The sequence below is a fragment of the Drosophila erecta genome, unplaced genomic scaffold (genome assembly GCF_003286155.1).
Source record: "Drosophila erecta strain 14021-0224.00,06,07 unplaced genomic scaffold, DereRS2 tig00000055-arrow-pilon, whole genome shotgun sequence".
Taxonomy (NCBI): Eukaryota; Metazoa; Arthropoda; class Insecta; order Diptera; family Drosophilidae; genus Drosophila; species Drosophila erecta.
This window is the reverse complement of record NW_020825200.1, coordinates 19,800,634-19,813,763: the sequence shown is the minus strand read 5'-3', so window position 1 is coordinate 19,813,763 and position 13,130 is coordinate 19,800,634. Positions and strand designations below refer to the sequence as shown.

Genomic DNA, 13,130 nt, shown 5'->3' with positions numbered 1-13,130 from the left:
AATTGTTTACTTCTGAAATATCTAGAATGCTTGCACAAAAAAACTGAGTACTAGTATTTTTACACCAGACTTAAATGATATAGTTTTAGGAGGTCAGATTCTACACGCATATCTACATACCTATCTACAAGTAAATTATTCTTGAAATGTTAATAACGAAGCATACTTTTGGGAGGGAAGTATGAGCAATGGTGCTTCGAACAAGTTCGGTGTTGCAGCTGCGGGCTGAGTTGCAGCTGTCATATACATGAAACTTATTTTTATATAAGTTTAACAATTCGAACTACATAATCTGCAGCAAATTACTGGCAACTACTTTGCTTTAGTTAACTCACTTAATAGGGATCGTATTTTGGCAGTTCGTTGAAAGAACACTGGATCAATCCCACGAACACCCATCCAACACGATCCACAGCCGGGATCAAACCACACAGCAATCCACACCTGGACAGGTTCGTCAGTCTGGAAGCGTCGTCAGTTGCGAGCGGTTTACACCTGGCAACAGGTGCGGCTAGTCGTCGAGTAATCCGTCTGATCGATCGATCGCGCGGTCTTCGGCGATGTTGATTTCGGTCCACGTTATCTTGCGCCACATCTGTCATTTACCGTTTTTCTGCCAGATCGGTGCAAAGTGCACAAAAGCCCATATCAGAAAGCTGCCAACTGCATTTGCAAGAATTGCTAAATTTCACGTGAAGTGCGATCCATAATCCAGTGTATTTCTAGTGGTTCTTCTTCAGGAGTAGTTCTTTCTCGGGCCAAGTGAATTTATGCAACTATTCGCAAACGCTCAAATGCGCCTAAAGCACGAGATAAGCCAAACGGCCAAGTGAGGTGTGATTTAAGCCATGTTTTCGTCTGCGAATTGTCGCGCAGCGCGTTTCGTACAATACGGATACCAGCGGATACTCAAACTCCTGCCCCTGCACTCCTACAAGCACTTTCGTATTCAGATACAGATACAGATACAACTGACAATAAAATTACATTAAAAAGCAAATGAAATTCGAGACCGATTGATATGCGAGGCACAGACTTAGCACAATATTTTTATGGGATTATCGAAGGTCGAGAAGGTGTGTTGCTTGTGTGCTGGTACTCAGCAAACGAAAGACTTGAGCAACGAACTGTGGACGTACCCGGCTCATCGGTTTAATAGCTTTCATAAGCTTGTGCACATTACACGTCAACTGAAGTGCTCAGCTTGATTTATTTTGCGTTAGATGCGTTAAGTTTTAATCGCCATTCGCAGCGCACTTTCACCAACTTGCTGCAGCCTCGCGGAATGAAGTCATAACCAAATAGGCTTACGACCTGATCCAGCACATAAAACAAGACTTGTCTAGCCATAAAAACACTTGCCAAAGCCCGAAAATAATTTGATTACCGCGCACAGCTCTTGGCTTTCTCCGCCGATCCGCTTGATCCAATTAGTTTTCGGTGGGCCATAGGCCGATATAGCTGAGGACTCGGGCATCCATGGCAGCTGCCACCCACAGAAGTGTAATGAAACGGGCTTACAAGGCGGCAATGTGTCAACAATGGCTTGTTAGCAATTGCTTTTCAGCCAAGTGTGTGTGTGGGCTTGCAGCTGAGACTGAGACTGAGACTGAAAACACCTCATTGACAAGAGACATTTGAGTCGAACTGCACGTGTGTGTGGGCCGGGGTTGAAATTTATCTCCGATTTCTAATTGCCTGACATGCCAATTTGAATTTAAAGCGCACCGATAGTGGTGCTGCGGCGCATTCCTCCGCGGCGTATACATGTCCCAGCACGGTGGCCATAAAGCACCAACGGAACACTGCAATTCGCTCTGTTCTTTTATGGCCCGGCCAACTTAATCAATTTTCACACTGCGACTGGCTTCGATTCCGGGCTTTATTGAGAAATTCTTCATAATTATGTAGCGTCGGCCGGCGGCGGTCGAAATAAAACTGTTGTTTATGGCCGAGTTGCGGCAACTAGTTGGCTCAATTATGGCTCTGCTGCATCAACTTTCTCCCTCACTTTGGGCCAACTGCCACGGCTGCTTAACCCCAATCGACGCCTCTAACTGACTAACTAACTGGCGTGTTAATTTGTTGCTTAGTTTCCTCCGCACGCAGCCATCTAGCCACAATTGCCGGAGCATGAAGTCGAGATGCTCCGGCTATCGGAATCTGAGATACAAAGCAGCAACAGAATCCCGCCTCGGAATAGATTGGCCACTTTACAGTTATCGGCTTGGTTTTGTTAGCATAACAAAGGTCCGAGTGGGTCAACAACCTAGCCTTCGTTATGTCAATCTCTTCTGTGCCCACCGTTTGCATATTACACATGTCCCACGTCCATCTAAAGACGCAATTAACGAGCCATTTCCCATTTCCCAGCTATTCATCATGGGCGAGCGAATTTCGGTCCGCAAATTAATTAGGCCGCGTTATGAGCTTTTAAGGCGGGAAGTCGTAAATAAGTATTGGAGCCGTCGATGGACGTATGCAAACGCCAATTCGAACTGTCATCCTGTCAGTTCGCGTTAGTTTCCCAACCATCTTCCAGGCAGATAAGAACGGGTTCCCCGGAAAATGGAGCAACGTTAGCTGGCCCGCTCGTTTCCTCTCACTCAAAGCCATTTGATTGCATTTGACATTTAACACGAGTGCGCTGCAGATTAAACTGGCAACTGCCTACCGCCCACCAGTTTTTCATTTTGGGGGCGTGCCGGCTCGATTTTCATTTCACTTGGCTTGCCGCGACTGGAGCCTCGCAAAATCGAACGATTTTCGAGCTGCCAGCGATCGGGTTTTATGCGAGCGCAATAAAATTTGAGAAGGAATTCCATTTCTGCTCAGAGCAATCAATTTCGATGGGGACAAAGGCGTTTAGCACCCCGCTCCACCGATAAGCCAGGCGTGAGATTATTATCCGAGCCAATGAAATATGAGGCCCAGACAATGGCTCATTAGATCGCTTGGCTTTGGCCCAAACTAGTTTCGCTGGCGGGCCTAAACTGTGTAATTATTACGGCCTGGCCCAGCCGCAACTTTCAGAGGCTCAAACCATAGTTCGGCCATAAAATAGACAAACAAGTTAATCCATTAGCGAGTGAGACATCCCGCCTGACTGCCAAACAGAACCGGAAAGAATTCAACTCCCCAGGCCGCTATTAGGTGCATATCTCTTATTGTTTATATTGTCTCCCCGGCGGGATTCGTATGGTAATATCAGAAAATGTGCCAGCTGCATAGGCCCATCCGACTGCATAATAAATTATGAAATTTTACAGTTGCAGCCGCGCCGAATGAGTTGTCACGTCTGCGGCTTTCTAAACCACTTAGGAAGGCAGTGATAAGTCCATAGATATGTCAGATTCTGTGCTGCTGAATGGGGTTCTTGATAACTTGATAACACAATTTCAGCCCGTTCAAAAGAGACTTCTCGGTTAAATGCGGCTCAAGTGGGCGCAACACGAAACACAAAAGGTTGAGTGCTGCGGTGAACGGCTTAGCTTCGAGTTGGGAAAGTAAACCAAGACAAAGCAATTGACTTTTTAACCTGCATTTCTGTAAATTACACTTCGAGAAAAATCTACATAAATAGTCATAAAATTAATTGCGCCTGTCTGCCATTTTCCACGCAGTTTCCCGGCCGCCGGCCATGAAAACTTGAACCCCAGCAAATGCCCGGCAATAAAAGGCACCATAAAGCTACCATACGAGTACTTCAGTTTTGCCGTACGCCAGGGGGAACAGTCCTGGTTAACTTGGCAATTCCAAGTGGAGATTGATGACAGAGCCGCCAGCCACTCAAACTTAAGTAGAGTCGTATGGAAAATCGCAGTCAACAGCACTGCAATGGCAACTTCTGTATTTTCCGAGGCGTGTGCGAACGCGCATACGCCCCATTGGCCTAGTGCGATTTCAATCAGCCGCTGCCAATGGGTCAGGCATTATCAGATATTAACGCCGGCAATTTGGCTTCGGATAAATTACGCGACAAGCTTCGCTGGCGTCACTTACACATGTCGAACAACCGCCATCAATAAATACTAACGGTGCCTCGCGGCATCCACATCCAAAGTGCGCCACTCCATCTGGCATATGGCATCTTGGATCTGGGATCTGGGATCTACAGCCTTCCATCTTCTGCCTTGGACCAACCGCCGGAAGTCTTTGTTTGGGCATTCGCTGGCCGCCCGGCTCCAGTTTTTCTTTATGATTATTGTGTGATCGCGTTTTAATCGCATCGGGGCAGAGCTCTTTGTGGCACATGTGAATCATGCACAAGTGCCCCTTTTCCCATTCGAAGACCGGTTTTCCCCACTTACCCACTCATTGGGCTCTAATCACACCCGCCGTCTAACTGCAAATCTGGCCGGGATCGCGTGCTCCGGGACCGACTTTGTTGCGGTTGGAAATCGTCTTCAATTTCTGTGCTGGCCGGAAGCCAGTTGCTCCATTCGGGCGGTTATGATTGCGATTCTTCTGGCTTATAATTCAATTATAGTCTCGAATTCTTCCGCGCGAATGTCGAGTCTTCTGGGTGGAATGTGTGCCTACGCTGCTTGCGATGCGTGCAGAGAAAACGCTATAATTTCTCTATTTGGATCTAATTAAATCAAAAACTTATTTATTTATGGCACTCTAACATGAAGTATCGGAACCCTGGCCACTTAATAATTTTAAAAAATTGGGACATTCGCCTTATTTTCATGCTTTTGTTTGGTTAAAGGGGAATCAATGAACCTTTTGTAAATAAACAAAGAGTCAAGTAAGTGAAATCAAAACATGTCACAAAATGAATTCCAATGAAATTTCGAAGTGTTTATTGTTTCCGAATACAACCAAAATATTAAATTGAGATGCACTCGAATTCATCTTAAGACTGAACACATAATGACAGTTTCGTTTGTCGGTAGTCTAGCATTGAAAATGGTTCCGTTGACCGTTTAACTTTAAATTGAGTTGTCAATAACGAACTGCCGTCGATCCGTTTTCAAGCTATGTGCTTGTGCTGTGATCTTTGATCTCGAACTCTTTGGTAATCTGATAAATATTGCATCCGCTCTTGATTGACAGCTTTTCTATGGCATTGATCTCATAAATATGAGTCGAGGCCTCGCTTTTTGTCGACTCCATTAAGGGGTCTGCGAGCACTAAGCTGAAAACAGCTTAATGCACTCTGGGATGCCCAGATACTCGCAGCAGAGATAGAGATACAGATACAGATACGGATGAAAAAGCACACACAGGATACATGTGGTACGTGGATGACGGTAAGCTGCAATTGCTGCCGAGGCATTTGGCTACCACTCAAGCAGCTGCGGCAGTCACCGCTGATGGTGATGATGATGAAGATGAAGTTATTATTATCTGACAAGGGCATCGCCGCCATGGAAACTGCAGTGGCTCGCACTTAGCGAAGCTGTTTTCCACGTTTTCCACGGGCCGATACCTGCCGCCCCTACGTGTCTACTGTCTTTATTAGAGGCGTGACTAATCGTCTCGATGCCTGATGGCCGATGCCTTATGGCTTATTCCTTAGTCCCGATGTCCGTCCGATGGCTCCTAGCCATTAGCAGTGGTAAGCGCGTTCGCTGCGCTATTTGCCTTACATCCAATCACTATTAAGGGCTCAAGCTGCCAATTCGCAGTGTCTACATAAATTTGATTAAGTTTCCACCTTGGGCAGGCGGCTTCCGTGTGCGGTTTGGGGAAAGTGTTGTGCTAGTGCCCGGCGGTTTTCATCGTTTCATAGTTGGAAAGTAAATTATAGGCAATCGATCAGGCGGTGGGCTAGGTATTTTAGTCGAGAAAGTTGAGTTTCCTCGGGCTGGTTGTTTGTATCTGTATTGAATAAAATGGTAGTGAGAAAATGGCGGAAAAATACAACTTTTTAGGCCACTGCCACTCAGCAATTGTGCGCCTATAAAAATGAATATAAAGCGATATAAATTAACTAATATCTAATCAATGCAGAGACAATGTAGTTTAAAGTACTTCTAAAAATAGCAAAATACTTATAACGAAAGAGTACAAAATTCGCGAAATGCAAACACAAACACCAAATCTAAATGAAAAGTGTACAAAAACTACAAGCGTGTAATTAAAATTGCACTTGAAGCTAAATTTACGACTGAGCCTGAAAACAAAGCAACCAAAAAAGCGGCTACAAGAACAGAATGACAGTGCCGACAAGAAAAGACAACGAGAACTGAAAATAATTACGGGCCCAGAACAATAATAATAAGCAACATGAGCAGCCTGTCAACCGGAGGAGCAGCAGGAGCAGCAGGAGGCTCCAGCGGAGGATCGGGGGCAGCAGATGCTGCCGCTGCTCCTGCCGTTGGACAGGCAACTGTAACGGCCACTGGCAGCATGGAGCCGGCGATGGTGCCACGTACCGCCAATTTGCTGGCATGCAAACAATGGTGGCGCGTCTGCTTCTTGTACGGGGACCAGCAGAAATATTATCGACAGCTCTATAGCAAGGCGGCGGCCCAGCGACTGGCGGACGCTAATCAGGAGCCCGACAATGCCCGCGATCGGGAGTACGACACCGTGGACTGCGATCTTATCGCCGGGCAATTAGATGGCGGCGAGGATGCGGACGATGGCATCGATCTAGGCGATCACTCGGCGTCCGCGAACACGAAGGGGGGAGCGGCACCGGCACCGGCACCCGCGGGCCGTCCGCTCTTCCCGCTCTCCTCCTCGCCGCGGCGCAGCAAAAAGCTCCTGAGATCCCTGCGAGCCCATGTGCGCGGAGAGAAGTTGCCGAAGAACGGCACTACGACAGCTAACGAGTCCAGCGAGGTGACCCAGCGGAATGCCAGGGTGACCGTTCTCGACGACCCTTTTCTATTCGGCATCGACGCCGATCACCTGGGCGATCTCGTGGTGCGCGGCAAGCGGTACAGTCCACTGGACGCCACCGAGAACATGGTCAGGTTCTATGCGGAGCAGGAGACCACGGCCCAGGTCCTGGAGATCATCGAGCAGGAGGAGGAGTTTCCGGAGCAGGAAGCTCCCAAGCCCGCCCTACCGCCCAAGCAGAAGCAGCAGCGTCCCGTGCCTCCATTGCCGCCACCACCAGCGAGCCGGGTCACCGAGGACCAAGGACTGCAGCCTGCAGCACCACAAGTGCCCCTGCAACCCCTGACCGCCGGCGATCTCCAGTTTTTGAACTTGAGCCTGCGGCACAGGAGTTTACCGCGCAGCATGAAGCCGTTTAAGGATGCCCACGATATCAGTTTCACTTTCAACGAACTGGACACGAGCGCAGCACCGGAAGTGCCCACAGCCACAGGAGCCGCCCAGCAGGAGTCAAATGAGTGAGTAGCCATTTCCAGCCAGTCCATTTGTCAGATGCAATTTGGCCGCCCTTGGCAGCCGCCTTTCCTCCATGCTGCTGACAATTTAAATGCATAAGTTTTGTTTGCCGCGGTGATTGATTACCAGGAGCCCCAAGATCAGGAGGAGCTGTGGCAGCAACTTGTTGTGCAAGACATAGCCGGCGCAGGAGTCAATGAACACACATTGCGTGTTCTGCGACCAAGACAAACCGCAAAATGCACGCAACAAGGTATGGCCAGCAACATCAGCTACTCCGGCAACTTGTTTTTGTCTTGACAGCCTGAAACCAAAACTCCGGGACAGTGGTGACATGCCTTTCAAAAATCAATTGGAAGAAGGAAGCCTGAAAAGATTTCACGGAGCTACGTTATATTTCATAAATAAGATCATTCTTGGCATTGATCATATTATCATATTGTCAATTTCAAAACCTTATTGGTCTTCGCAAAGTATTTCTCATATTAAAGTTAACCTTATTGCACATATTGCGTTTCAAAATCTCAATCGGACCTTAAAATTCTACTCCACCACAGTGCCCTGAAATGAAATTTTGAATTACTATATGAATCTCAAGACTTCGGAAGAAGTCTACAGAATTTTTTGGTATTACATGGATCAGTTTATCTCGCTAAAAAATAGATGAATAGATAATATCTAATAATTAATCGTTTGAACTGCATACTACTTACAATCCAGATATTTTAGGGCACTTGAACTGCCATCTTTAAGCAGTTTCTGCAAAATAAGACACGTTTAAGCCTTTCAACTATAAAAGCATAAAAATGTACAAACCCCTACAAAATTCCTTGAAATAATTCTTCTCCCTGAAAAACTATCTTCCTGTTTGAAACTACTCGCAATGTGTACCGATGTTTTATAGAACTTTCTGGTGCTAACACGGATCAGTTTATCTCGCTAAAAGATAGATGGTAATATCTAGTATTTAGAACCATTTCTTAGGCCACTTTACCCAGTGTGTCTCCATCGCCAGACTGCTTTCGTTGCGCTGCGTTGCACTCTGCTGCCGAGGACCCCCCACCCCACATCCCTTGCATATGCGCTTATACGCATCACTCACACCGGCGACGGGGCCCTGGGTCTCCACTTACGCGGGCATACTCGGGTTACGCATTCGACGCAGTGCCTCTGGGCCGGCGGCACAAACGACAACTGCCAAAGTGTGATTTACCAGGGGCCTTTGTGCGTCCCTCGCGGTCCCGATCTTTCGGCAGATCGGTGGCAGCGGCTTATATAGTGTACATGCTGGAAGCGATTCCAAGCGAGGAGCTGGCGCAATTTCAGAGCTCTGCTCTGGCGAGCTCCGCTTTCATGTCATGATTTTGCATAATGCCATGCAAATATCGGGCCCTAAGCCTAAGTTATTGTGTTTTGCGGATGGCAGGCACGCAGCTTATGAAATATGGCCGCGATTGTTTTCCCTCAGTCGCATGACATTTCCTCCTTTTCATTCTGCCAGGGAATGGGTATCGTAGCTGGGGTGGGTTGGAAAAACAATATTGGCATATATTTCCATGGACATTTAGGTCTCTGATTTAGTATGCAGCCTTTCGCAGCAAACAAAAGACTTAGGCAACGAACTTGCGCGACTTGGGAACTGAGTTGGGGTAGAGGCAACTCAATTAGCTGCTGGCCAAGCTCATCATGGCACTGCTGATGGCGATGACGACGATCAACTTTGGCAACCACAAATTAGAGAGCAAAGCCATGCTCGGGAGCTGCATTGCCAAACGGCCTGCTAACAGGAACCGCCAGCTATTCCAAGCGATTCCAGCAAGAAGGCAATCAAAGCATAATTAATAATAATAACAGACGCCGTTTTGATGTGCCTCTGACACGGCTTCAACTCGATCTGTCTGCAATCCGGTAGCCACACGCGATTCTTCATTCTCGCTTCTCGAATCTCGGATCTCGATTCTCTATTCTCGATTCTCGCCCAGAAGCCCAGCGGCTACTATCGACGAGAGTCCCACCGCATTCGCATTAGTTCCCAGATCTATGCAAAACTGCGGATTTCGAATCTGGTTTCGCCTGGCCTTTTAATTGCCTGGGCCCAGAGCGCTTAATGAAGATATTAAAAAATTGCACTGCAATAATTTCCCCAGCGCGGCCGAACGAATGGCTTCTGGTTTGTTCACATTCTGCGCAGGCAATTAACTGGTGTTCAGCTCGTGTCTAAGCATTCAATTCAATCTTGGCTGCCATCGAGTGCCGCATAAATCTCGAGAGTTTAGCCGGGATCGGGATCCTCGCACGGCCCGCGACTCCGATTCGCGTCAAGGACCGGAATTTATGACTTCTTTGGCAGTCAAAATGGGGCAAACGATCGGATGCGTTCGAAGTTACTTAAGAAATTCTCAAAATATTGTTTTACTGCCATCATTGAGCATGCGCGGCCATTCTTAATACTTACGGTCTGCACAGGAAGCAGAAAAACTTATGGATTTGTCAGAAAGTGAAACCAGCTCTATACAAATAAAAGTTTTCGCATAAATCTCTTAGTCTTTCTGAAGAAACTTTGAAGATGAGAAAATAAAAGATTCTTAGTTTTCAAACTCAACTGACTAAAAAAATACATATAATACACTTCAACTTAGAAATGCTGTGGTTCTATGTTTAATAATTTATTTAATTGGAACATAAATGATAGTAATAACCATTTTGATTGCTGAAGATTAGGGTTTTTACATTCCAGGAACTCAATACTAATTAAGACTGAACTATAATTTTTGCATTTTTTGGAAGGTTCATTGGGCTTTACATTTGACATGATCGTTGGAGTATACGTTTTAAATGATAAGATAATTTTCCGAGAATTCTTAATAAAGTTTTATTGTTTTATTTATTTACCTATCCATTCTCATATGCTGATGCATTTAGCTCCGCATCTGCGGCTTTGCCACACGGCAGCACCACAATTGCCATTCCTCGCAGCCCATCCATATTGATTTTGGTTTTAATTAACAAAGCCATTAGGGGCACTCGCCCGCGAGTTGCAAATGCCTCCGCCCCTGACAAATGCCGATGCTTTTGGGGCGTGGCCGAGAAGCTGGCTGTGTTGCAGATGCAACTTAATTGCAACAGCAAAGTGCAGCCAGAGCGACGCTGATGGCGGCGGCGACTTGCATGACTTGGCCCAGACAATTGGCCAACTGGCTCTGCGGCTCTGAGACTCTGAGGCTCTGAGCCGCTTAGCTCCGCTTTTAGCCGGCGCCACGAAGTGCGAGACAACAGCGCGAAACAGTCTTTGTGATTTATTTATGCACGGCGATAAAATATGATTTTGTTTTCGTTTTCGTCATTTTTGCTCCAAGTCTTTTCACTCGACTCGCTGGTAATGTGAAAATAAACCAAGGCCATTAAGCGTCTCCGCTCATGTTGGCCATGCTAATTGCCCCAAAGTGGCGGGCGGTCGTTGGGCGGGGGTCGGTGCTCAGGCCATGTTTATACGCATTTATGGCCAGCACAACTGCGGCGCATTTTAATTGTGTCTTCGGAATGGCACTCCTCCGTTCCCCCATCCGCCTTTTCGGCCAGACTGTTCTCAAACCTCTTAAGCCGCTGTCAAAATGACACAGAAATTGAATTCGGTTTTCGTTGGCCCATGACTTGTCTGCGCCCACATCAAAGCGATTCGGATCAGTATGTTATAATACTCGTATACTCGGTTATTGTTGGGAGGTACGTCAAAGCAAGTGTGTTGGGTTGAAGGGATTTTCTGGATTAGTTTAGCCGAAAGTAGACACTTGACTGACGGATCAAGACAAACACGGGCGCATTCCTCGGCCGCAGAGACGCTGGAATTCCCCGCCCACTGGCAACTAATTAATAAAACATTTAGCGCACTCACACAGACACGCAAGCCAATAAATTAGGGGGGCTAAACGCGGCAGCCGCATGGCAATAGAGCGCAGGGGAGAGGCAGTCGCGTAATTTTTATTGACAGCTTCACTTTTTGCATTTAAATTGCCTGCATGCCACAGGACAACTAGCCACTTGCAACTGGCTACCTGCAACCTGCAACTGCAACTGCAACTGGCAGCTTTCAGCGGAGTGGCAAGACTCCGCCTGCATTAACACTCTTTGCATTCCTGCCTCGTTAGCTCTTGAACTTGCCTCCGAGCAGGTTTCCAGCGATCCAGTAACCGCGATAAGGGGCGAATTATCATTGTTCGGGAGGGGGGCTCTGCAGGCGGAAACTTAACAATTTAGACGCACTTATATGCTAATCTGCCGCTGCATCCACGCAGATCGCAAGATGACAAATCGTCGGAGTTGCCAGTCAAAGGCCTTTCTGCAGCTTGCAGCCTGCTATGTGCTGCATCATTTCACTGTCAGGGCATCTCATAAAGCGCAATTAGCAGCTAATTATTTTCGCCATGTTGCTGTTGCCAGGTTGTCAACAAGCCTCCGAGAACAGTTAGTGCAAAAGTGCAGTTTACCGTTCTGGGTTTTTGTCAAACAACGATCCAAATCAGGAGATAAATCGGCGGGCACAAGTCGCTGCACATAATACCCTATAATACTTTTCATAACTCTGACTTTTAACTGAACTATAGGTTAAAGGTAACAAAGTTCGTTCTGCTACCGCTGGTCTATGAATAAGTGCAAGTCTTAATTTAATTGAAAACTCAAATTACGCGACTATAGATATATAAATTGTTAGAAGCTCGTAATATTTCATTAATCTTTTCGAATCCCATTATAGAACATACCGTCCGATTAGATCACTATGTCTGCACATAAGTCATTCTAATGAAGCAATTACAGCTTCCAATGCCGCAGATACCAGGATTGATTTACTCCTGCCGAAAGCAATCTTTGACTTGGCTGCCTTTTAGAGTCAGAACCAATTCTCCATAGGATTGGTTGGTTCTGGCCGAAAGCCGGGCACTCCGCACACTCGGTTTTGGCCTGGCCAACTTACACTCTGCGTAGGCAGACGAACACAATTTCTTTGCTGCTGGTTTTGTTAATGGCCAAGAAATTAGATTCCAATTTTAGTTGGCCATAAATCAAAATAAGCCAGCATGCAGCGGGAGCGGCAGGAGCAACTGCAGCAGCAACTGCAGCAACTGCAGCAACTATGCAGTTTGCTTTATTACGGTTAATTTGTGAACAGTTTTGTTGCGATGCAAGCCACATAAATCAAATCAGATTTGGCTGGCGCGGCTCCATGCCGACATGTTTTAGCATCCAAATGTGTCATTAATAATTATGCTTTGAATGCAGTTTGGTTGTCCATGCTCCGTGGATAACCACTTATTTATGCTCCGCACGGATCACACGTTTTCCGGCCATCTATCGAGTGGAAGCCTCACTTAGCTGACCTTCAGGCCACTCGGTAATATCCGCTAGATAAAAACCTCAAGTAGATGTGCCAACAACACTCGAAGCGTGATTTCCTTCGCTCGCCGTGTTTGCATAGCGCCGAATGAAAATCAATCAATGCCAATTTGTTTACCAAATCATCATAAAAAGCCAGTCCAAGTCCCAGATGAAACTACTCAGCCTAACGGACGCATCGTCCGGAGGAGAACGAAATGTAATTATGGTCAAAAACAAAATTGAGCATAATCACTCCAGCAATAAAGGCAGCATTAATGTATAAAAATCGAAGCATCAAAAAAGTCGTAGAAAAACCCAGAGACGACAAGGAACAAAAAGAATGGGGCAGAAAGAAGAAACACAGCCAAAGACACGGCTTCAATTAAAAAGGCAGATGGAGAAGGGGTTCCAATGGGGGGCAGAGGCAGGGGCAGGAAAACAAGTTC

The 13,130-nt window shown here is 46.6% G+C and overlaps 1 protein-coding gene across 4 annotated transcripts in view; it reads left to right on the top strand.

Annotated features, from left to right (window-relative positions):
- The window catches only part of LOC6543079 (protein prickle), a 59,692-nt gene that overhangs the window by 35,684 nt on the left and 10,878 nt on the right, over window positions 1-13,130 (top strand). The window contains exons 1-2 of one of the 4 annotated variants that reach the window (XM_026979271.1): window positions 428-697; window positions 5,962-7,316. The exons of 2 other annotated variants lie outside the window; for them this stretch is intronic. In XM_026979271.1, coding sequence (XP_026835072.1) covers window positions 6,238-7,316 — 1,079 coding nt within the window. In that variant the 5' untranslated portion in view covers window positions 428-697; window positions 5,962-6,237. Of the gene's footprint in view, window positions 1-427; window positions 835-5,961; window positions 7,317-13,130 lie in introns of those variants that run through there. One more of the 4 variants, XM_001970618.3, reaches the window with a different exon arrangement.